Source organism: Rhamphochromis sp. 'chilingali' (genome assembly GCF_963969265.1).
Source record: "Rhamphochromis sp. 'chilingali' genome assembly, chromosome: 12".
NCBI lineage: Eukaryota > Metazoa > Chordata > Actinopteri > Cichliformes > Cichlidae > Rhamphochromis > Rhamphochromis sp. 'chilingali'.
The window spans coordinates 12,146,814-12,172,414 of record NC_137939.1 but is presented as its reverse complement, the minus strand read 5'-3'; the positions used below and the strand labels follow the sequence as shown (position 1 = coordinate 12,172,414).

The 25,601-nt window shown below is 42.3% G+C and overlaps 1 protein-coding gene across 2 annotated transcripts; it reads left to right on the top strand.

Moving 5' to 3' along the window:
- Positions 1–8,524: 8,524 nt before the first annotated feature.
- nr1h5 (nuclear receptor subfamily 1, group H, member 5) lies at positions 8,525–25,486 on the top strand. 2 transcript variants are annotated; one of them, XM_080899972.1, is made up of 11 exons: positions 8,531–8,661; positions 8,761–8,857; positions 15,834–16,235; positions 16,316–16,456; positions 16,589–16,713; positions 19,583–19,681; positions 19,760–19,856; positions 23,393–23,509; positions 23,603–23,692; positions 23,873–23,986; positions 24,090–25,486. In XM_080899972.1, the coding sequence occupies exons 2-11, from the start codon at positions 8,761–8,763 to the stop codon at positions 24,290–24,292; spliced, it is 1,485 nt and encodes a 494-aa protein (XP_080756098.1). In that variant the 5' UTR covers positions 8,531–8,661; the 3' UTR covers positions 24,293–25,486. The 2 variants fall into 2 exon arrangements, with proteins under 2 accessions (XP_080756097.1, XP_080756098.1); XM_080899971.1 differs by having other exon boundaries at positions 8,525–8,857.
- Positions 25,487–25,601: the final 115 nt, after the last annotated feature.

The following is a 25,601-nucleotide window of genomic DNA, read 5'->3' as shown; positions in this document are numbered from 1 at the left end:
GTAGCAAATCTAGATTTCATACCTCATTGTTTCATTAGAGCCAATATGGATTTTGTGGGTTCGTGTAAAAGAGGAAACTTGAACAATGAAATAAGTGATCAAATGTGGATGCTGTCGTGCACTAAATTGTCTTTTGGATCTTGTAAAAATCTGGAAACAAAAGGAAAAACATTTTTCCAAGTGTAGGGCTACGAGTTGCTGCAACAGATTATTGCTCATTGCCTGTATCCAGCAACTATATTTTAAAGTGCTGCATGAAAAGGTGAGCTATCATGTGCAATTCTAGCTGCATTTTTATTCTTGGGCTCTGCTAAAATGGTTTTGCATGCTTCACTATTAAGCTATTTACCTTAGTTAGCACCCGGGTGTACCCTCTCAGTTCATCCACTGTCTAAAACAAGACGTTTCAGCTCACTGCACTCTCCCTTTAAGCAGGTTTGGCAATAGGTTTGAGCAGTGGGCGAGGGGGGCCTCGTTTCTACTCTCACTGACGTCAGACAGAGTCAGGAGGGAAAAAACAACAATGTAAAGCGGACCATTTCGGGCAGTCTGTACCCCGATCTTTTGACTTTTATGGATACTGGCCTATTTTTTTTTTTCTTTTTTTTAAATAAAATTTTGTTTGTGGCTAGGATCGGCTCCATCACCCCCCGAAGAGAAGAAGAGGATGGATAGAAAACTTTGACTGTTTTAGTGGTTTTTTATTTCAGAGGTGGAACATAAGGAAAAATTATAATGGGGACCCCTAACCGGTTGAGGCAGATGGCTGCCCCTCCCTGACCCTTGTGTTTTTCCTTCCCACTGTCACCAAATGCTTGCTCAAATGGGGTCGTTTGACTTGACAATATAAAGCACCTTGAGGCGACTGCTGTTGGGAATTTTCGCCATAAAAAATTAAAAGTGAACTGAATTGAAAAATAATGCAAATAGAACACACTAGAGGACCAGCAGCTTTCACAGAGTAGAGAATACGGTTTCAAACAAATGCTCCGAGCAGACATAACTAATGTTTGACAATTTACATTCCTCCTTGTGATAGCTAAATCTCCCCCAGCCACTCTCACTTACATATGCTGAGGCGTAAGCTATGGACTTTACTCACAAAATCCAGAGGCCACTCTTGTATGAGTGTCAGCTTCCTGCGAGGATCAGTAAACAGTCCGGGCTGTTATCGAGCTGCAGCTACCAGCCAGCAGCTGTCTGATAGAGACGGGAGCCGATCGCACGGAGAGTACGTGCCGAACACGATTTATTATGTGCTGAATTTATCTCTGGGCTTATACTGTGTGAGTGATTCAGGACTAATGAGTTGTTGGTCTGGAGGGAACGCTGCGTTAATTGTAGTTTGCTGTGCTCATGCTTATTTAGACATGCCAGACAACCGTTTACTCCCTTCTCATGTGGTTGGAGCCATGTTGCTGCACAAAATCCCCCCAAAAAAGTTCACTCCAGAATCCAACTGAACTAACCACACTTGATGTGAATGTGACCTAAAACTCTTTCCCTCCTTACCCTGCCATTTTCCTATTTTCATTTTATTTTTTTATGATACTCCCGTGGGGGCCTGTGTTCAACAGTCTGACACCTCCAGAAGATCCATGGTGACATTTACACGCTCTCAGATATTGTCCCCATCATTTAGAGTCACTCTCAGTGCCGCTGCCTGCTCCCTGTTCCTCTTCCGTTCTTCAGGGGTCAGAGGGAGTCAGAGGGATGGTTTGTTATCATGGTTTTTATTTCAACATACACTAGCATGTTGAGATGCGACACACTGCCTTTGACAATGAAATAGCTGTAACTCACTTCTTCTCACGCCAGAATCCATCAGCAACCCACCACTGAGATGCTTTTTAGTTGTTTTAGTGCAAATTGCAAACTGGCTAAAAAGTATTTTGAAAAGGCAGAAAAAAACATCACTTACTCTCATTTCTTTAGCTGAATATATGAAAAGTAACAAAAGTGTTTGGAAACTGGCTAAGTGGAAGACAAAGGAAAAAGTGACAGGGCTGCATAAAATATTTACAGCAAATGAACAGCATCTTAAAGTTGTGTCCTTAAGAAACAGGAAAGATCCGATACAGGACCTGAGATATGCATCTGGCCTTCAGTTGATCCATCCACTGTTCACTGAAGCCTCTACGGAAATGGTCTCAGTGGAAGGACAGCTGTCAAGAAGCCATTCGTAAGAACAGAAAACAAGGAGCAAAGGATGAAAGATGCCAAGTTACACAAGAACTGGACCAAAAATCAGCAGCAACATGTTTTATGTAGAAAAGAATTTTAAAATTGATGCACCGTACATATCAACTGGAAAGAAGCTGATTGGCAACAGCTTTATTTTTCATTATGAGGGTGATTGCAAAGACACTGCCAATGCAGTAAAAGCAACCTCCACAGCAGTGTTCCACTGTAGATAGAAAAACACTGTGAAACGCTGTCCCGATGCATGCTCAATCATCCAGGTAAAGAAATCCCAAAAAGTTGATTCTGGTCAGAGAGATGGCAAACATTTGGTACTTAGGTACAAGAACAGATACTACTGTTAAAAAATACTCCAGTAATAGTCTACTTCTCTACTCAAATTTTAAAAAAAAAAGTACAGTGAAATATACTTAAAGTAAGAAAGTGAAAATAGCTCTTTGAAGGACGTTTCTATTTTTGTCCAGAGCTAACTGAACCTTGTGCTATATTACCTAATGATAAAATAAAATCAGCAGATGGGAATACAAACTTTAGTATAGTATTTTATTATTCTGATTATACTTAGCTTGAATCTAAAGAAAAATGAAAATGAAAAACAATCTCTTTATTTTCTGTTGCCTACATTGCATAGAGTGAGTTTACCTCTAAACGGGAAAATGTGCACAGTCAGGGGCTAAAGTAGGATGGAGCAGGTGGGGAAATCCTAAAATGGGTTGCAATGGCTCAGCGTGGGGAAAAGAATGACAACGCAAAAATAATTTCTATTGAGAACTCAGTAGATTTTATTAATGTGCAGGCTGTGATCAGCTGACCTGCTGCTCTGTGTGGATGTACACAACTGAATTCAAGAAGATGTCAGCAGATGGCCATGAGTTGTCCTTTATGTCGATCCTCTACACCAGGGGTGTCGAACTCCAGGCCTCGAGGGCGTCAACACACCTGAATCAATGATCAGTTCATTACCAGCCTCTGGAGAACTTCAAGACATGTTGAGGAGGTAATTTAGCCATTTACATCAGCTGTGTTGGTTCAAGGACACATCTAAAACCTGCAGGACACCTGTGCTCTACACTGACAGTATTCGGTTTATGCTGTCTTTTTTGTTCTTAAAGAAACAGTGTGTTCTTTATTTTAGCAGACATTCATGTTCCCTCCATTCATCATCATTAATGGATGGAACGGTGACTTTGAAGGACAAAACAACCGAACTAGAATGAGAAAAGGAAAAAGTGGAAAAGCGAAGCTCGGAGATGCAGCATAGGATCAATGGAATGGCGAAAAACAACTCAGAGCTCATTAAGGGGATTATGTTGAACTTCAGCAACTTGAAGCACGAAAACACTGAAATGCAGGCGCAAAAGCAACAACAAGAGAAAATACATGAAGACCTGCAGCATACGCTTCAAGAAATCCAGAGAAGAAATGAGCAGTTGGAAGGCATGCTTCCCCACCTGCTGTAGCCTTGTGTTACGTCCCTCTGCAGCCCCTAATCATCTCAATGTGTTCAGCTGGTGCTAATTGGCCACACCTAGTCAGGTGTGGATAAAAGCATACCTGAGGCTCACTTGTCTTTGCCTTGGTGGCACTAGCTATTTTAGCCAACCTGGTATTCCATTTTAAGATAAAACCTCTTCTCACTAACAATCTGGGCCCGTATCCCTAAAGATTCTGAGAATCCTCTCAGAGAGCTCCTAACTTAACCTAAAAATTCCTTGCCAGGAGTTTTAGCTTAGAAGTGATTCCAGAACATTTTCAGTGAACTCTGAGCAAGGAATGGATGGAAAATCCTATCTTAGTGAGGAGGTGTGGTTGACCCCGTTGCTAGGTATGAGTCATCATTTCAAAAGCCGTGATTGGTTGATCCTACAAGTTTGATGGAAATGAGCTTTTGGTGATAATGAGCAAAGGATGTACCCTCAAATCAATAAACATATTATATACTCTAATCTTATGCTGACTGTAATTGTAAATAATATTTCACATTCAAGAAAATATCTGGAAAATGAATAGTAATCTGTAGGGGTTATAGCCTAACATTAGAATCTAAAATATGTGAAAACTTAAACTCATTACACCCTGTTCAAATAATGATTCGTGTCTTATTTGCTCATATTAATATCCTAGCTGGCATATTTTGTACTTTCACTCCCATATGGACCCCGTTGAAAACAAGATGGCCTATCTCAAGAGGCTGTCCTTAATGAAGTAGAAATCACAACGTTACAAGTCCAGTGTGGTCTTAACGAGGGTAACACGGCTCAGCTTTTAGCAATGTCTGTGATTGCAGACCCAAGTCATCACTGCTGCATTGTTGCATTTTCCCGGTTGCCAAATACCTCGGGGTTGTGATTACTTTCGTCTCCGGTGTAATAGCGTTGTGGCGTCGAGTTGGTGAAGTAATTGCATCTCTAAGGAGATCCACCACAAACATGATTCCTGCACGATCCAATCTGTAGCATCTCAATAATTCCCTGTCATCCAGTGTTTGCAGGACATCTCTCCTGCCTCTTCTGTTGGCCATTTTGTGCAGCTGCTTAGGGGAACTCCTAAGCCACTAAAAGTCCTCTTCCCTGCTCTTAGCAGATCTCGCCTTAGGAGCCCTTTTAAGCGTTAGGAATCTTGAGGAATAGCTTTTATATTAACTGGGATTGTCGTGTCACTTTTAGGGGAAATTCTAAGAAAACGTCATGACTCTGAGAATTTTCTTAGAATTTGGCCGCTAGGAGCCACTTTTTGCACAAAGATTCTTTAGGGATACGGGCCCTGGTGTTCGTCTCCTTTTTTATGTTGCGGCCTTTGAGCCAGGTCGTAACACCTTCTTCCTCCACCTCTGTTCCATCTTAATTTTCACCTCTCCTCTGCCCTCTTTCTCCCCTCTCTCCCTTCCTCACCCCCCTACCAGTCCCAGCGGTTGACTGCCGCCTCCTGAGCCTGGTTCTGCAGGTTTTTGCCTGTTTAAAGGCAGTTCTTCCTTCCCACTGGTGCTTGCTCAGAGGGGATTGCTGGGGTTTTCTCTGCCCTGTCTCTTTCCTCCTTTCTATCTATTCCTTCTTTTCCCCCTTCTACCTGTCCTTTAATCACTTCTTTACAACTCCCCCCCACCTTTGATTTCCTCCATCATCTCCTGACCTTGTGTTCACTTTTGAGAACACATGGTAGAGAGATGGGGGTGGAACAATAAACACAATTGGCTACATTTGACGTGTCAGATCAATGTCTTCATTCAAGAATAATTCATCTTAATGATAAAAAAAGAAACGGGTAATAGTGTGTTTTTGTGTATAATATGCATGCTATACTTGTTGTATCCAAATCCCTGAAGGAAAAAGAATAAGACAAATAAAAAAATAAAACGAAAATATATTTCTTTTTTTTCCCCCAGGTCAGTTTTGGTTTTAATTCCTGAATTGTATCGACTACCAGTTAGCCCGTATTAGTTCCTTTCAGGTTAATCTAAGTTCCTTTTACTTCTAACTCTCTGATCGATGTAAGCCCACTCAGTTCCAAAGTAATGAGACTTTTGCACAGCACTGCATGTATGACATCAAGATATAATTGAAGCCCATTGACCCTGGGAGTTGTCTGGCTTTTTAATGGATAGTTTTAACACCATGTGCAAGTTACATCGGTTGCAGACATTCATGTTCCCTCCATGATTCATCATCTCCACCTTTTAGTTTATACATTTCTTCTGTATACAGCCGAAACCCTGCAAAACAATCCTCATCGGCATCATGTAAACTTTGATTCTAAACAGCGATTGGTGACACGATATTCACACTGTGAAGTACATTTTCAGAGAACAGCTAGCATGGTCACAGAACTACCTTTTGCGCTCTGTGTAAGTCTGATTTTTAAATGAACCAAAATAACAATATTGATTAAATCACACTGGATTTAATTTGGAACAATGCCGATAAAAGTCATATACATTAACAACAACACAAGGAAATTTAAGGAAGAAAAATAGAAAGTGTGAAAAAAGTGTCCACAGACTCACTAGACATCAACGTGCACTCTTCTACTGCAAGATGTTTGTGGCTTTTCATGATGTCCATTTCAAATCTCTCAGACTTTGACTGAGTCATTCCACCGAGGATTTGCTAACGTGCGTAGGTTCAGGTATGGCTCTTCAACTGGCCTTTTTCTTTTTTTGCGCTCTCTACTGTGATATGGGATTCATAGATGAGGCTACCTAGTCCTTGAGAAGAGGTACAACAAAACCACAGTGTAACATTTCAACCACCAAGTTTCACAGCTGGTATCAGGTTCTTTTCCTGAAAAGCTGGTTTGCTCGGATCATCATTTTCATAGGAAAAGCCTTTGGCCAAGCATGGTCAGATTTGTGTAGCCTCTGTTTCTTGCACTTTGATAGCAGCAGGGGGTTGAGTTACCCGGAGATCCTGTTATGAAATTTGGTGCCTTATAGATTTTTCTTTTCACAAAGTACACATGCAAATCTTTTACATAAATTGTGGATTTTTTTTTTTTCAAGTACTAGTATGAATTCTAGGATATTTTGACAGTTTTTAAAATCCATTACCAGCCTCATAGGCATTCACAAACTTTACTCTGAAGCCCTTGTAGAGCTCTTTAGATCCTGGTTGAATGACACCAGACCCTGGATATCAGAGAGTTAAAAAACAAGACTTCCTGTAAGCAAGAGCGAATCACTGACACGTGTATTTATGTGAGTAAACACTTCTCCAACAGCTTTAAACAGCTACTTGCTTGTTTAAATCTATCGGAAAAAGTCAATTTGAATGTAATTATTACTGTTAGTTTTTAGAAACATCTCCCGGTAGTTTTATTTCTAGAGTCTTTCCCTTCTTTCTCTTCCTACCTTCCCAGGTTTGTTCTGTGTTTTGTGGCTGTCTTTGAATTTCTTGATGATACTTCTCTCTCCAGTTCTTGACACTTTGGAAATGCTTGGGTAACTTTGTATATCCATCTCCTGCTCTGTGAGCAACAGCGATTCTTTTTCTCAAGTCTAAAGCGATTTCTTTCGTTTTTGGCACTTGATTTCTCAAGCGACGGCTCAAGCACTCGCTGAAGTTATTATACTGTGTGTAAATTAGAAGATAACCCTCAGTTTTAATTTGATTTTACAAACTTTGAGCATCACAGCGTTATAACACATTGCACAGCAGCGGTTTGTGCAATGGCTCGGTATAAAGGTCAGTTTTTTTATTGATCCTGGTCATTTTTGTTTCTAAACAAAAATCTCCAGGCTGCTTTCTAAAGAAAACTAATATGCTTAGAAATGCTCCAATGAAAATCCCTTGCCCTGTTGAAACACACTTTGACCCCCTGGAAAGTTTTGTGACAAATCTCACAGCGGGTTAATCGGTTTGTCCTTATTTATAGTTAATCAGGGTAAGTCAGAGTTTTCAAAAGTGTGACACATCTTTTGTTTTATGTACTTTTTCTTTAGGCCTTAGTTTGTACTTTTCCACAGTGTTGTGACCACATATGTATCAATTTACCCTTTAGACATCCACTTACAAAAAAACCACACTGTGTAGCCAGCAGCTACATTCCTGTTTCATTTGTCAGTGAGACTGATCGTGATTGCACCAGTGAAGGCTACAGTTTCATTGAGAATGATTGGCTCTCCCTTAGCCCTCTGCTGTGCATAAGTCAGTCCTGATTCCCATAATGAGCCAGCGAAAGAGATGATAGGCGGGTGGGAGGACACTATTAATCCTCAGTAAGCATGTTGCATGTCAACCGGCCCTGCTTGGAGATTTACAGGCCTGTAATGGGGGTCACTCTTCCGTCTTCTCCGGGTGGTGCAGGCCTCGACTTCTTTTGCTCTGCCCTGGTCTGGTTAACTATTTGTGGGGAGGCGGAGGACCCCGAGAGCCTTAAATCTAATCTGTTGTCCAATATTAACCACAGCACAAACAGAACAGTGGTAAACAAAAGGAAGAGTAAACACACTCCCCAAGGCCTTTAGGACAAATATGGACAGTTACGTTCACAGCGCACAGTTAGGTACAACTTAAATAAAAGAAGCAAGGTTTGTTTATTCTGAAGGGAAACTTTAAGGAAGATTTCTTTTATTTGAAACGTGAGATTAATGGAAAATGTTTCTTTCGCCCAGTCCAGCTGTTGCACTCTTGTTACACAAACCTCAACATGCAAGGAATAAAGCCATCATCTTTCCCCAGCGTTTTCTGATCTATGACGTCCCAGTCAGGTCCAGCTGTTTGGACACACAGTCCCATCCCTGTCCCTCCTCGGTGTCCCCCCACTTTCCCTTTTGTCTATCCCCCTGGGATGTGTAATCCCTCCTCCAGCACATCATCCACCACCGACCAAGAGGATCAGCTGCACTGCTGCTCTCTGCTTTTTAAAAATAGGCTGGGATATCAGCTAAGAGACCTGGACGCATCCTGGGGATTGAGGAATGTCTCCACACTTCCCAGAGCCTTGATATCTGCGAGAATTCTCTGAGTAATTGTCTCTGTGTGTTTCTGGGTGTATGTGTGTGTGTGTGTGTGTATGAAGATAGATCCTGTATTACTAGTTAAAGAGAGAGGATTTTCTGTCCAGATGAGAGAGTGGACCGAGCTGGAGATGAGCTTCACGGCAGGGGGGTTTCTCAGCACCTCAGATGGTTACTGCTCCGCTGAGCAGCTCCAGTACTACGGTGAGTCCACAGTCATGCTCGTGCTCCTGCTTCTTTCTCTTTGGTGTCTTCATCTACTTTTACTTCTGTTTTCTCTCCAGCTTCTCTTAAAAGAACCACGAAATTGAAATATTAAACACTGCCTGATGGGATTTTTGATTCTTATTCTAAGCTAAATCTCATTCGTGGGGCATTAATATATCTAAATTGACACTGGAAAAAGGAAAAACTGACTTTAAGCATTTAATACCTTATGCAACTTGAATGTGTGCAGACATTTGCTTTACAAAAAACTCTCTAAATGATCAGTCAGTGCTACTGTAAAGAGCTCAATGGGAGACATCGTTTTTCAGAGCCAGTCTCCATATCAACCTGTAATCCACAGAATAAATGGGATTATTTCTTCAGGAGAAAGCAGTTACTATGGACACTGTTCACAGGATTTTCTTCTCACCTGAGCAGATGAAATCCAAACAAAGTACAAAATTTAGTGCGACAAGTATTAAGAAAGAAAATGTGGTTTCTGCTGTCACTTCTGCTCTAACCAAATCCCCCTTTGTATAAATTTCCATTTGTACTTTGAGAGGTTCTGAACTTCCTTGAAGGTTTTGGACACTTTAGCATTTTTCAATCCGCTGATCTAAACCTCGCTGGCTTGAAATGAACATTTAAATCAAAGAGAGAGCAGAATTTCACAATTTCTAGGCAGCAAAATGAGCATCCATGCTGCATAAGACACTCGAGACTTGATGACTCTTCTGCTGCTTTATTATGTCTACAGATTTGACACTGTGTACTGGTCACACAGATTGACATTAAGTAAGTGGGTCATAAATAGCTTATATTGTTACACGCTGATATACGACTGCCTTCTGTGTGCAGTGCAGCCTCATTCACTCTGACAGCTGATGAATGAACGCTAAGCCTTTATTTACGGCGTTTGAGAACTCAGTGACATGGAAAAAACAGTTCTTGAGGGGGATCAGCCGGCTCACCGCGTTCGCGACATGCAGAGAGGCTGAGCGTGCATCGGAGGATCTATTTATACTGACATGTATCATCAACAAAGTCTCCCTGTTGTCTCCCCTCCTGCCCTTTGGAGAAGAAGAAGGAGGAGAAAGGGAGGAGGAGGGGGAGCTGCGGGAGGTGCTTTGCTGGTGTTGTTTGGCTCCCTAGCGTGCGTGGGATGGAAGGGAGGCTGAGGAGTGTTTAGACAGCGTTCAAATGGTTTACAAACACTGCAAACAGCAGCTCAGTCACACAGTGAGAAAGCAAGGACCACCCCCCCCACCAACTCCCCAGTTCCCCCTCCACCCCCCACCAAGCCAACCCATCGCCTAGTCGGGTAAAGACAGGAAACATCTGCAGGGAGAATGAAAGCGAGGAGGGGAAATTAAGCACAGAGAAGAGTTCATTAGTAGGCTTTCAGCTGATCAGAGCAGGGACATTAGTCCACTAAATGTGAGCTGCAGCAGCTCTCAACATGTTCTGTCATTTATCATCAAACACGCTTGTAATTTAGGCTCAGAACTCCTCGGGATGCTTTTGAGGAAGCCTCAGTCACAACTGATGATTGATGACACGCATGGGGTCTCTGAGGAGAAACTGACCACACGCAGGGTGGCGTTTTTATGTTGCTTATTTTTGAGGTTACTAAAAGAGAGAGTTGGGAATAGGAATGGATTTCACATAACCATGATATAACTATTCAGATTTGTCTATTTGCCAAAGATATAAGTTGAATTACTTCCTGAAACAAAGGTAGCTCTAACAATTTTATGTGTGATGATCAATTTACTCAAAATGGGAAGTCAACTCTGAAAATGTGACTCAAGTGGAGTCGCCAGCATGGTTGGGACTGCTCGGTTGTTATCTGACACGCACAGAAAAGGCTCTCATTCATGCGGCTCTACAGTCACTCTCTGTTTCCTTTCATCCTGTCTTTGTTCTAAACTAACTTAATCTGTTGCTCACTCCATGCATTGTGAAAGGGTTTAACACTTGTCAAACCACACTGAGTGTTAAAAGGCAGGATATGGCGACCTTTGCTGCTTTGATTTATTTATTTATTTTTTGAATATTGTCTCCTGGAAATTCCTCTTTATGTGCATGTGCTACAGCACCACTGCAGGATGCCCGATTTTCTGTCAGAGCTCGAAGACGTACCTCACTCTCTGCACAGTACTGTGCAAGTCTCAAGCCATTCTTCATTTGTTTATATTTTGGTCAGAAAAGGGGAAGAAAACATTTGCAGACACATTTAAATACAGTATGTAATGCAGTATATAAGGCAAAAATAGAGTTTGTACAATTTTGCGTACCTCTAAAGTTAATATTTAGTATGATCATCTTTTGTTCTTTGATGCAGCCTGAACTCTCTTAGGCAGCTTTCTTTAAGTAGACGTCAGTAATAGTTCTCCAAGCTTCTTTGGGGACGTTCAAAGTGCTTTGTTGGATGTTAGCTGCCTTTTGTTCTGTTCTCTGTTAAGGTGATTCCCACACTGCTTCAATAATAGAGATGTCCGGACTTTGGGGACACCGTGACTTATAATGTCCCATTTTATGTTTAAAAAAAAAATCCCCAATATGCATTTACTTGATTTGGACGAAAGTCTGACGATCATTTTTGCTTTCATAATTCCATTCATTTTGAGAAGATATCCAACACAACTGGCTGAAATGCCACCCCAAACCATGACCCAGCCTCCACCATGTTTCACAGATGGCTGTACATACTCACTGTTGTACCTCCCTTCTGACCTCTGAGGTATACTCTTTTTTTTTCTGCTCCACTTGGCCAGTTCCATATTTTTAAGGGCACCCTGCATGCATCATGCCATAATATGCTACTTTTTCAGCTAACAGCTCTTTGGGAATCACCTTGTTGGACAGTTATTGTAGATTTTGTAGATTTTTGTGAAAGGCTGCTCTTAAAAATCGGTTATTTGCTAAATTGTCTGTTATGTGTAGAAACAAGTCTGGTTCATTCCTTGAGGAAGGTGCTTTTTTATGCTTGAATGGTTTATAAGTCAGTGTATTTGGCTTTGCAATTGAAGAAAAAACAATGCAGTTACTGGACTGAAAATGAGTGAAAAAGCAGCCAATATCCAAAGCACTTTGAAAGACTTAGAAAGCCTTTAGAGCTATTGGCTAAGGCCACTTTAATACAATTACAAGCAAAATGTAGAGAAATGAGGTGTGGCTCAAAACTTCTGCACAGTACTGTATATAGTGATACACATTTTACTACTATATACTGTATACACATGTCTGTGAAGGTTCTCAGTCATCTAGGTCATCGTAGTCTAAGGAGCTTGGAAAGAAAAGCGTCTGGACTTCTTTAAGTTGCTTGAAGACGTTTCACCTCTCATCCGAGAAGCTTCTTCAGATGCCTTAACGCCCACTCACATCCTGGGCCTTCTGACCTCAGGAAATCACATGATAGGGTGGGGCTAGGTTTCACAATGAGTTCACCCAAAACTTTGGCTGAATGTGACCTACACCTGTTTTCACACCTTGGCTCACGTGATTAGGTAGAGGATCATTAGGGGGGTCCATTGTCCCTCTTAGGGGGACACTCCCACAGGGCTCTTCACTATTTGATCTTAGAACTGAAGAAGCTTCTCAGATGAGAGGTGAAACGTCTTCAAGCAACTTAAAGAAGTCCAGACGCTTTTCTTTCCAAGCTCCTTAGACTACGATGACCTGGATGACTGAGAACCTTCACAGACATATGTTCATATAGTAGTAAAATTACTATATATACATATACTCATTTTACTATCATGTGTACATATACACGGTTTACACACATTAAAATCAATGAACTAGTCCTTCCTAATCTTCATCCAACATGTTTTAGCCCGAAAGTTCCCATTTCCTGAAACTCCTGAAGGTTGGGTGGGCTCTCTGTTTAATCAGTGCATAACAGATCCCACAGCAGTCCCAGTCGAACAGTCCAGCTGTACTTTAAGAGGCTGCCAGTGGTCACACATGTTTTCTCAGTGGAGTCAGTGCTTGCAAAACACAAGCAGCTGACCCACACTCTGACATGTTTTAGGTCATCCCAACAACGAACTGAATGAATGATGGACTAAATGAAGAATCCAGAAAAAGGGGATAAAAAAATAAAAGAAAAATAATAATAAAAAGAAAAATCCTAAATGGCACTGGGAGTTCTCAGCTGCATCCTGTTTCAGCAGTCTGAACAAGTTCACAGGGTCTCACTCTCAGCTTTTTATTGTATCCCATAAGAGCCATTAAAGCAGTCACGACTCACGTAAATTCACATTCCTCTGAACGCTTTTTGACTTCGACCAGCGTCACAGAGTTTCCTTAAACGTTCATTCATGTTTCAGTCACGCTAGTGTAATCACTTATTCCCTGTAGGTTAGATGCTGTATGTGTGTGAAAGATTTACAATACTGACAAGATTTTCAATTTGGAAAGAATATTTGCTACACCTAAAGTCATAAATCTTACACCATGGCACTTGAGCGCTATTTAAGTGGATCACAGCCTGATGTAATCATAACAATATCCTACATACAGTCAGGAGGCTGTAGTGACATAAGGAGATGCTAGGGATGGTCCAATGTGGTGACGCAGGAAGGAAAGAAGAAGAAGAAGGAAAAAAAATGATGGAGTGTTATGAATTGTGAGGACAGGTTGCAGCACAGGTGTGTGATACTATAAGATTACCTTAAGCATGATCCTGTATTTCACTTAAAACCAGCTGTTTGTCTCTCATCATTTCATCATCGTGACTCCAGATAAAAGTTCATTTGCTCCTGGTTAAAGATAGCGATCTTTAAAATGGGTGATCTATGTTAGCTCAGTTTGTATAACGCCAATTCCAAAAAAGTTAGAAATCAATAAAAATGGAATGCAATCCTTTGAAAATCTCATAAACTGTTATTCTATTTACAGTAGAACACAGAAAACATATTCAAAGTTTAAATTGAGAAAAATAACCATTTTAGGGAAAATATGATCTCATTTTGAAAATGATGGCAGCAACATGTGTCAGTGGGATTGGGTCAACAAAAGTATGTGGTAGGGTTGTGCCATATGACCAAAATTTCATATCCCGATATAAGAATTGTATCGTCCCGATAACGATATAAATCACAAAAATGTAACATTTTCTGTAAATTCTGTGAATCTTGGGCAGCTCGTCTTGAGTCGAGTGTTTTAACCGATGCATGAAACGATACATTTTTAGACATAAGTTGTAACAGCCGCCGTTTTCTTTGTGAGTATTTATTACACGGCGTGTAATAAATACAGGAAAAGCCTGTTCTAACGTTTGAGTCTAAGGTTTATTTTTTAGCACCTGGTGGCTCTTTTTTAATTCTCATCCGTAAATAATCTGCTCTTTCACGTGATTCAGTTTATTTTGAAAAGTCACAACAGGATCTTGAGCTTTAATGTGAAAAGTTTATGTGGAACATAAACAAGCGGACACGCGATGGTGTTACCGTGGTTGTTGCTAACCAAAACGCATAAAACCAAATGCATAAAAACCGGCGTGGTTATATTAAATATAAGAGAAAGAGAGAACTTTAATAAATTAATGTAGGCACTACAGTGACCATCAATACGATGAAAAAATATTGCCGTAAAGAGTTTAATTTGCGACACCACGAAACAAAAGATAGCGTAAAATGAAACGATAGACGTTTTTATATCGTCATCCGATATATATCGTTATATCGAACAGCCCTAGTATGTGGTACTAAAATGAAACGGCTGGAGGCTAATTTGGTTAACTGGCAACAAGTCAGTAACATGACTGCGTATAAAACGTGAATCTCAGAGTGGGAGAGTTGTACAAAAAACTGCATCTATAAATCTATATGTACCAGCAACATAAAACTGGTAAAAACTCTGAATATCTAATCATCTTCAGTACATGTTATCATCAAAGGATTCACAGAATTTGGAGAAATCTCTGAGCACAAGGGACAGTCAGCGTTGGGTGGATATGGTCTTCGGCCATAACAGGCGCAATGCCTGTGAAGAAAACTTACTGTGCCATCCACAAATGGAGGTTAAAGCTCTGTGATGCGAAGCAGAAGCAACATGTGAACGGGATTCAGAGAGTCTGCCGTCTTCTTTGGGTTGAAGCTCGTTTAAAGTGAACTGAGGCAAAGAGCAAAACTCCTTTTCTGGAAATTTGCATAATGAAAAAAAAAACACAACAAAATAGGCGTAAATGAGGCTCTGTCCCAACTTGTTTTAAGACGTGTTGGTGCCATTCAAAAAGATTTTATTCTTTTCTTTACTTTTGATGTTTTCTGTGTTCTGCTGTGAATACAACAGTAGTGTATGAGTTTTGCAGATCAATGCATTCTGTTTTTATCTCCATTTTACACAGTGTCCAACTTTTATTGGATTTGGGATTCTTACAAAAGGTTCAGTGATTTGTCACAGCTGCTGAGCACTGCAGCTTTTAGCAAATGCTACTCCAACTGGAATAAATGGTTCATCTCCTGGTGGATAATTCTTTAACTGTGGATTAATAGAGGTTTTACTCCAGTGACCATTTCCATTAAATGTCATGTATACGATTCAAGTATAAATACTTGAATCGTTTCTCACAGTTTAGCACAACCAAGGGAATGAAAATCTGAATACAAATTTTGTATGTATGGAGACAGGGTGGGTTTAAACTGCAAGGCCACATCAAAAAGTCAGCTGTCCGAGTAATGTATTTCAAGGAAACCTCATTGTGTTCATTTCAAGCTCCATATTTCCGTTATTGGACTCTATTAGAGAAGCTTTGAATCACACTTGCCTTATACTTACTTATACTGTCTGAAACAAGCCACCCTTCCTCCAGTCAGCTTTCTTCTAACTGGCCAACCTTGACAAACAGAAAGCAGAGCTGCTCTGTTCACACGTGGACCTATGACTTATGTGATCCTACATCAGTGTCATCTCTCATCAACATACAGAGCCAGTTAAAACTTTTGACCCTGGACTTTGATTTCAGATATGCTGGCTGACCCCCTGGGCTATCCCCTGCAGGACCCTGACCTCCAGCTCCTCCCATACAGCCAACAACAGTATAGTCCTGCCAACCTGCCCTTCTCCCACTATGGTTCTCCACCCTCCTCTGCCCCCTCTCCCTCCTCCTCCTCCTCTTCCTCTCAGCTCTGCAACCCACCATACCATTACAGCCCTCACTGCCTGGAGGCCCCTTGCGATCCGAGCCCCGAGCCCCACTGTGGGGGCCTCTTTGCTCAGGGCCTCGGATCTGTAGGACTGCCAATGGGGCGGAGGTCCCGGATGGGCTCGGGTGGAAAGAGCAGAGGTCAGGATGAGCTGTGTGTGGTGTGTGGTGATAAAGCATCAGGATACCACTACAATGCTCTTACCTGCGAGGGATGCAAAGGTATTTATTTGATTGCTTTCTGATCTTCATATTTTTCTACTTCTTAGCATCAGCGCGTCATGTTTTACCTTTCGCTACAGGATTCTTCAGACGCAGTGTCACCAAGAAAGCTGTGTATCACTGTAAGAGTGGCGGTAGCTGTGAGATGGATATGTACATGAGGAGGAAGTGTCAAGACTGCCGTCTGAGGAAGTGCCGAGCTGTGGGAATGCTGGCTGAATGTAAGGCTCAAATACAAGAAACTGATTGACTGAGGTTGTAATGTAATCAGAGAAATGATTAGTGAGATTCCAAAAAACAAATATGTCACTTTGTGGTTGTGCAGAAAATAATACTTTTTACCCTCTCTTCAGGTCTGTTGACTGAGGTGCAGTGCCAATCCAAACGCCTGAGGAAAGGAGGTAAAAGCAGAGGGCAAGAGGAAGAGGAGAACACAGACACCAGGAGAGTCAGCTCTACCAGCAGGCTACCCGGACAGGTGCGGCACACCTGTGCTCGATTGGATACTTTCCTAACTTCAGAGTTCGAGGTTCAAGATTATTGTGCCACATGGGCTAAACAAATTCAGCATAGCAGCAAGAGTTCACATAAAACACAATATACAGGAACAACTTTAACAGCACCAATATGGGTGAATTATACAAATGATTACATGGTATGCTAATTCATAAGGAAATGAAAGTGCCAGAGTAGTGCACAGTGATAATAAAGTTTATTTAAAGCCTGGAAGGAAAGCTGGCAAAATCTTAATAGACTTATCAGTATAACTGTCTCCTGATTAAGGCACTAGCTCAGACTCCAACTACAGCATTTTGTTAAACCCATGAATTGCAGAGTAGGTGCTCTTATGCTCGTTGGAAAATGTCTTAAATGCTGTTTAAGTGCCCAAGAACAAAACAGACCAAATTAAAAACATAATTTAGATCTGTAAGGAGACTTGTTCTAGGAATATATTGCTCGATTAAGGCTTATAGAAGCATCAAATTGCCTTGAAATTGCATGCTGCCAGTGGTAAACAAAACAAAACAAAGAACAACCTAAAATTGCTCCTAAGAATCTATAATTCTTACTTTTGCTCACCAGGCACAGTCTCTAAATCTATAGTATGTCTTGCTATCTGCATCCTGAGATCTGAGGGATCACCCAGGAAGGGTGACACTATTCTCCCCAGCTATTCTAACCTCCTGCATGTAGTACAAGACCTGAAAACCCAGAATTAAACCATAAGTTAATTTTGCTAAGGCTCAGATTGTGTAGTGGTGCAATCCTTCGGTGTCCTTCTATGCTAACTCAACTTTCTATGCCATTAGCTCTCCTGAGGACCTGCTAGCCTTTTTTTTTTCTGCCTGTCCCGTTTGTCCTTTAGCCATCAGAATTATTGTCTGAAGGCCAAGAAAAATACCCAATGGATTTACTTTACCAAGTGGATCATCACGGCCTTGCCGTATTGGTCCATTTGATCGACTTTTGTTATTATTATTATTTATTTTATTTCATTTTATTTTCAGTTGTTACACATGGGACAGACATGGGGGATAGGAAAAGGAGAAAGAAAGAAAGAGAGGGAAGGAAAGAAAAACAGAGGGGAAGAGGGAGTGTGAGAAAGGGCACTTAAAAAGAAAAAATCTCCTGGATCACCTGTTGAGAGAAGAAAAAAGAAAAAAAAAGGCCCATAGAAAATAGGTCTTCCCTGGATCCGGCATCAAGCTGGCACTTCTGATTGACCGGTGTCATGGCAGGGTGTATGTCAACCAGATGTGGGCCAGGTCTGGCAATGATGGCACTATTTATGTTTCTATTTTCCTATTTTAGTTAGAAGACCCAAATGCCATGTTGCAATACTATACTGCTATGGTAGCTAATGTTTCAAATGCATGTTTGACAGGTTTGTGAGTGTACACTTTATCCAAAACCTAGTGACGGTTTACTCATCTTTGCCAGTGGGTGGCTGTAGCTCAGGAGGTAGAGCAGGCCACCTGCTGATCGGAAGGTTAGTGGTCCCTCCATCCCTGGCTCCTCCAGTCTGCATGTCAAGAGTGTGAATGTGAATGTGTATGAATGTAGTTAGGATGCACTCAGTTTAGAGAAAGTGTGTGATTGGGTGAAGCAGCCACGGAGCAGAAGCCAGAGGGGGCTGCAGTGATGTGCCTGCGGGCTCTGCTGGCACCCAGCTGCGCCAGAGTTAACCGAGCCACAGGCCCAGATGCCAGAGGCCTGAGGGCCCCCAACCCCCTGGAAGGGGCTCCCAGGGCACCAGACCCCGCCAAGGAGCCAATGGGAGTGAACCGGTTGCTATTTACAAAAAGGCCATCCAGCCTTTTTGTAAATAACAAAAAGGTTGCTCTGATTCCTGTTGAACATCTTACTGGCTGTTCTGACAAGACTTCCAAGTCCACCTGATGTTTTTAAAGCTTCTGAAACAAGCAGCAATGCAAAATGGTCATGTGAAACTAAAAAAAAGAGGCACTGTCTCAGTGAAATAAACCTGCTCAGATTTCACTATGCTTAGTGGAAAAAGATGATTTGCTGGACCTTTTCAGTAAAGCATTAACATGGTGCTCATTAACAAAGCATAATTTTGGGGGGACTAGCGCTGGATTTTTTGGTATTGGTAACACTTTATAATACAGCCAGCGACTAAGGGTGCAGTTCCCTGAGAGTTAAAATGTTCTTCTTTCTTGTGAAAACTTGAATTGTTACCTCCTCATTCTGATGTATCTACTGGGAAGCATTTGTAGATACACATTGTTACATTGTAATTTCAGGTAAAACACATTGAAACTCTCCTGAATTCTTTGGTAATTACACCCTTAGTCACAGGCCACATTATAAAGTGCTGCCTTTATATTTAGGTGACTTAAAACATGATCCTCAAATTCAACCACCACCAGCCCAGCAGGTGCCGAAGGCCTTCTAATGAACGAATCATAGCAAACTGTTGCCATGGCAACTGCTGGTGTTCAAGCATCAGCCTGATGGTCAGTCGCACCACTTTGGTTCATACTGAAATAGTATATATAGGATATAATAAATATAATCGCATTTACTTGTATTTATTCGGTTATTTAGTCAATGATTTCTGGTTGCATTGCTATTTCAATATTTTTTTCAAACCCAGAAAGGCTGAAATATCACAGACTCTTCCTCTGCTGCCACCAGGAGGTTCAAACAGGCATTAGACGGACTGAAATAAAACGTGTTCCAGCTATTCACACAGCTCTCAGTATCAGCTTTAAAAGTCTTAGGCTCCCCTCATTATTAATCTAAACCGTGTCTAGTCTCTCACTCTGTAATCATGAGTGCTTCTTTGCAAATCTGTGTGCTGTGCTCATTTCCATCTGCACCAGGCTTTGTCTGCCAGTTTAACCCGAGAACAGAAATACATCGTGGACAGGATGGTGGAGGCCCATAGGCTCTACAGAGGTCAGGACAGTAACAATTTTAGGGTAGGTTCCAGTCCAGAAACATACAGTGCAAAAATAGTTTTCTTGTTCTCATCTTGCTTTTGTTGTGTGTGCCTTCAGGCATTTGAGTGGCTGTGTCCAGAAGAAGTGGAAGGCCTGTCTGATGTAGTATCACCCCGCCTACAAAGGCTGCTGCAGTTTGCCAGGACAGTGCCAGGTGAGATGAAAGAGGGAAGGTTTCAGCTTTATAATGTATTTGCTTGAAAAAGAAGCAGGATAAGAGGATCAGAGGGGAGATGTTCTCCCATTCAAATGAGACAAAAAAAATACAAGCTTCAAGAAAGTTTCCAGAATCTTATTACCTACAGTCTCTTCTCAGTCCTCAAAATTGAATCAGTATGTTTCTGCTGGCACAAGAGATACTGGTTGAAGAAATCTCTGCTTTCTCTTGAATATAATAGAAGTAAATGAAACTTTCCTGCTGGTGCTTTGCAGCAGTATGGCTTTCCAGAAATCATGATCCAGTTTCTTAAAAAAATAAATAAATAAAAATCCATAGAGCTTATTGTTAGTGGTTTCGTGTTGGATCTATTTTCTTTATACTATCTACATCCGCCAACCAAACGAAACCCATAGCGCGCTAATCTCACAGCTCAGTTGAAAGAAGGATGGGGATTATTGTTTGCATCTACATGCTTGCTCCACGACCTAATTGCATCTCATATAGGCTCTATAAAAACACCCCATGAGTCCTCAAATACCTGTGGAAGCTGATGAAGGTAGTGTGGCAGAAAGGAGTTATTCCAAAGGCTTGGCGAAGAGCAGGAGGTATTCTGATCCCTAAGGAGAAGAACTCCTCATCCATCAGCCAATTTCGCCAGATCAGCCTGCTGAACGTAGAGGGAAAGATCTTCTTCAGTGTCTTTGCCCCAAAAATATCTACTTTCCTGCAAAGAAACAACTACATTGACACATCAGTGCAGAAGGCCGGCATCCAGGGCTTCTCGGGGTGCCTGGAGCATGCCAGCGTCATCTGGCACCAGATTCAAACTGCCAAGAAAGAACAAAGAGACCATCACGTGGTCTTTTTAGACCTTGCCAATGCCTTTGGGTCAGTTCTGCATGAGATCTTGTCGATGACCTTCAACTATTTCAGCATACCGAACCACATCACAGGACTGGTCAAGACCTACTTTCAGTTTTGTGTGACAGCTGAGAACACCACCACAGCCTGGCAGCACCTGGAAATTGGAGTCGATGGCAGGCTGCATTTTTTCCCCTCTGGCATTTATCATGGCAATGGAGCTGGTCATGCGGGCATCTCAGTGGGTAGTGGGAGGTGAGACACTCATGAGTGGCCTTTGTCTTCCTCCCATTAGAGCCTACATGGATGACATGACCATCATTACAACAACAAAACCATGTACTAGGCGATTGCTACAGAAGCTCCAGGGAAACAGCCGAGCAATTCTATATCAGTGGAGAACAAATTCCAACCATCCTAGAGAAGCCCATAAAGAGCCTGGGACGGTAGTATAACGCAGACCTCAATGATACGTGGCAACTAGAACAACTAAGGCAGAACTTGGCTAATGACCTCAAGCGGATTAACAACACTGCACTCCCAGGGAAACTGAAGCTCTGAACCCAGTTTGGGTTATTACCCAGACTACTGTGGCTTTTGACAATGTACGAGGTCTCACTCAATCATACCAATCGACTAGAGAGGCTAGTGAGCTTCTACGTTAAGAAGTGGCTCGGACTTCCCAAATGCCTAAGCAGCGTTGGACTCTACGCGACGGGATACTGTCATTGCCTATGCCTAGTCTGATAGAGGAGTTAAAATGTGCAAAAGTGAGGCTTATGATGTCACTCACGGACTCCCGGGACCCAATAGTGAGAAGCACTGCTCCCACTAGCGAAGGGGAGGAAGTGGACCCCAGCCACATCTGTGCTACAGGCCAAATCTGCTCTTCAGCATCGTGACGTGGAGGGTCATGTCCAACAGGGCAGAGGAGGATTTGGACTTAGAGCAGTAACACCTCGGTGGCAACAGGCATCTGTAACCGAACATCAAAAAATGGTGGTGGAAGAGGTGCGCCGACAGGAGGAAACAGCCAGACATGCCACAGCCGTAGCGCTGGCCAAGCAGGGTCGCTGGATGAATTGGTAGAGTGTGGAAAAGAGGAAACTCTCATGGAGTGAATTCTGGGGAATGGAGTCTAATAGACTAAGTTTCATCATCCGATATGATGTGTTACCTTCCCCAATAAATCTGCAGCTGTGGTTTGGAAAGGACCCATCCTGACCCCTGTGTACAGTCCCAGCCACACTGAAGTACATCTTGGTTGGTTCTAGGACTAGCCTTACTCAGGGCAGACACATGGAGACACAACCAGGTCCTCAGGTGTCTAGCCGAGAAAGTTGAGTGCAAAAGAAAATCCATCAACGCTCAACCTTTAACGAACCAAGAGGAGTGTCAGCTGTCATCAACATTTGTCCGGGAGCCAAGTCGAGGACAAGCCCCTCAACCCCGGACCTGGGCCCACTAAAGGTTGCCACGGATTGGCAGATGCAAGTGGACTTGGATCAGAGGCTAATTTTTCCCACAGAGATCGTAACAACTACTCTGCGACCAGACCTCGTCCTTTGGTCGAACTCCCAAAAACTTGCGTACGTCATTGAGCTGACGGTACCATGGGAGGAAGCAATTGAGGAAGCATTTGAGCGTAAGAAGCTGCAGTATGCCAACTTGAGGCAGAGGACAGAGGCTGGAAGATCAAGATGCGTCAGTGGAAGTGGGGTGCAGGGGCTTTGTTGCCAGTACAACAGCAAAACTACTTAGAGAGATTGGGATCAGAGGACAGGCGCAACAGCAGGTTATAAGAGAACTAGCTAACACTGCTGAGAGGACCAGTCACTGGCTATGGTTAAAAAGAGCTGACATCACTTGGGCAGCTAAGGCAGTCAGCTAACCGCGAGAGAAAATAAAATATTCCGCTCTTCTCCCCTCTGCTCTTCTTCCCTTTTCTGGGAGGCAGTGGGGAGGTAGAGCGTACAGGCGGGAAGGTGCGGGAAGCCAGATCGGGCGCCCCCCTTCCGGCTCTCCTCTCTGCTCTCTCCTATCTTGTCCCTTTTGTCTTACTTCTCTCTATCACCTTTTCTATCCCTTTGAAGAAGTTAGGCTCCATAAATAATACTTACCTAAAGAGGTAAGTATTATTTCTCAGTTGCAGTGAATAGATAGGAGAAAATAAACTGTAGAAAACTAAACAGAAGAAAGAAGAAGAGAAATAACAATTTAGCATAAACCAGTGACACACTCCGGGGCCTGATCAACCCTGGCAGGGCCTCCTTGGATGAGGGTGTCTAGTGATAATGGCTGAAACACCCGATGAATCCAAGGTCCACTACTGATGATGTGTCCCAAATCTTAATATGATAATCTAGATCAAATCTCTAATCCCAAAAAATGGCAGATTAGCTTGGGTAAAAGACTGAAAGTTGAGGCACACAACGATGTGTGCTGCTGGTAAAGTTTCTGGGCTGCCTTTCCTCATAACAGCCATCCCTCAAGATTCTCGCCATTTAAAGCAATGCATTATCAGGGACTACAACATCTAGTCCTTTTACTGAATTATTATAGCCAGTGTCTCCAGGGAGGAACTTTGATATCAGTTCAAAGTTATATAAAATGATTCTGTATTTAAAGAATTAAAACAACAATAGCAACAAAGAATTATCTTCTCACAGGTTTTGACCTCCTGGATTTCTCAGACCAGATTTCTCTGCTATCCATCTCTTCATTGGACGTCATGTTCCTGCTCTCTGCCCAGCAGTTTTCCCACAACCCAACAAGCCCCAGTCCAGGTGAAAAAACACCAGGAGAGAGGAAGATGATGAGACACAAGTAGATAACTGTATGAAATAACCATTCTTTCTTTTTTTCTCTCCATTAATCAGCACTGCAGCTTTTCAGTATGTCAACACACAGCTTTCTCAGAGACGTAGAATCAAAGGAAAACATCCACAGCAGGGGACTCATTGGTTCAGGTGGGTGCACACACACACACACACACACACACACACACACACACACACACACACACACACACACACACACACACACACACACACACAGAGATACACTCCTTAGTCTGACAAGCTGTGGAAAAATTGCTCAGACAATGAATGAATTAGATGTTTTTTTTCCACATTTGCTGGCGTGAACAGAGAGCAGTGAGGATCTCTTTGCACCAGTGCTCAACTTCTTCCACAGCATGGTTGCGCTGCGGGTGACGGAGGCTGAGTACACCTTACTTACAGCCACAGCGCTGCTCTGCTCAGGTCAGACCAGGAATAAAATCAGCTGTCAAGTTAAGAATTGGCAAAGCAAAGCTTCTGGGATGCTGTTGTAAAGCTGTCTCTGTCTTTCTGTCCCTGTCTGCAGACCGCGCATCCCTGCAGGCAGCCAGCTGTGTTGAGAAAATGCAGGAACTGATCCTGGACCTGCTGTCCAGGTTGTGCGGGGCCCAAGCTGGAGCAGCGCGAGGAGGAGCTCAGAGGTTTGGCCGCCTGCTGGGCAGACTGACGGAGCTGCGAACCCTCCGCCACAACTACCTCCTCCTGACAAGACAGCAGTCTGGACACTGACAGTGAAGATGTGCAAGAAATTCTGAAAATCTTCAGTCTTTTATGTCTTCACTTCAATTCAAAGACTTATTTGTACAAACACTGTCTTAGAATGGTTCTAATTGGGTATAAATGGGACAGTGTAGGAGACAGTTACTCAGCTGTCTTTGTTTTCTCCCCAGTCCTGAGTCATTTAGGAATTTTAGCCTCTATAACAGGACTGAGATGCACTTGTGAGCTGCTGCAGTTTGTTTCATCAAAGAAACTTTTATAGGTGTTTTTTTTATATTTGTATACATTTAACATTCACACTTACAGTACTTTTCACTTTGCTGAACAATGTTAAAATAAAGCATAAAAGGAAAGCTGTAATGATAATGCAGTTGTAATGAACGTACACTCACTGGTCACTTTATTAGGCACACATTACTAGTACTAGGCTGCAACTTTCAGAACGGCCTTAATTTCTTGTATCAAAGATTTAGGAAGGTGCTGGAAACATTCCTCAGAGATTTCTTGTCTGTATTAACATGATAAGCAGCATACATGTAGATTTCTTATCTATACATCCATGATGTGAATCTTCTGTTCCACCACATCCCAAAGGTGCCTTATTGGACTGAGATCTGGTGACTCTGGAGATTATTCGAGTACAGTGACCTCACTGTCATGTTGAGGAGAAAGGATGGATCCATGCTTTTGTGGGGTTTACACCAAATCAGAAGGGGTGCTTTTCAGGTCTTTTCTTAATTTTGGTGAGCCTGTGTAAATGGTAAATAAAATGGTCTGTATTTGTATAGCGCTTTACTTGGCCCTAAGGACCCCAAAGTGCTTTACACTATACACAATCATCCACCCATTCACACACACATCCACACACTGGTGATGGCAAGCTACAGTGTAGCCACAGCCACCCTGGGGCGCACTGACAGAGGCGAGGCTGCCGGACACTGGCGCCACCGGGCGAGAACTGTAGCCTCTGTTTTCTGTACTTAACTGACACAAGTGGGACCAAGTATGGTCTTCTACTGCTGTACGGCTTCAAAGTTTGGCGTGTTGTGTGTTCAGAGATGCTCTTTTGCATATCAGGTCACTAGAAGTGGTTATCTGAGTAACTGCTGCCTTCTAATCAGCACGAAGCAATCTGACCCTTCTCCTCTGATTTATAGTTCTTTTGCAGAGAACTAGAGGATTTCTTTTTTTTGGAGGGCCATTCTTTGTAAACCCTAGAGATGGTTGAACTTCAGCAGGCTGCCATGTGATTGGTCAATGAGATAGTGTCAATAACAAGCAGTTGAACAGGTGTACATAACAATGAATGCTTTATCGA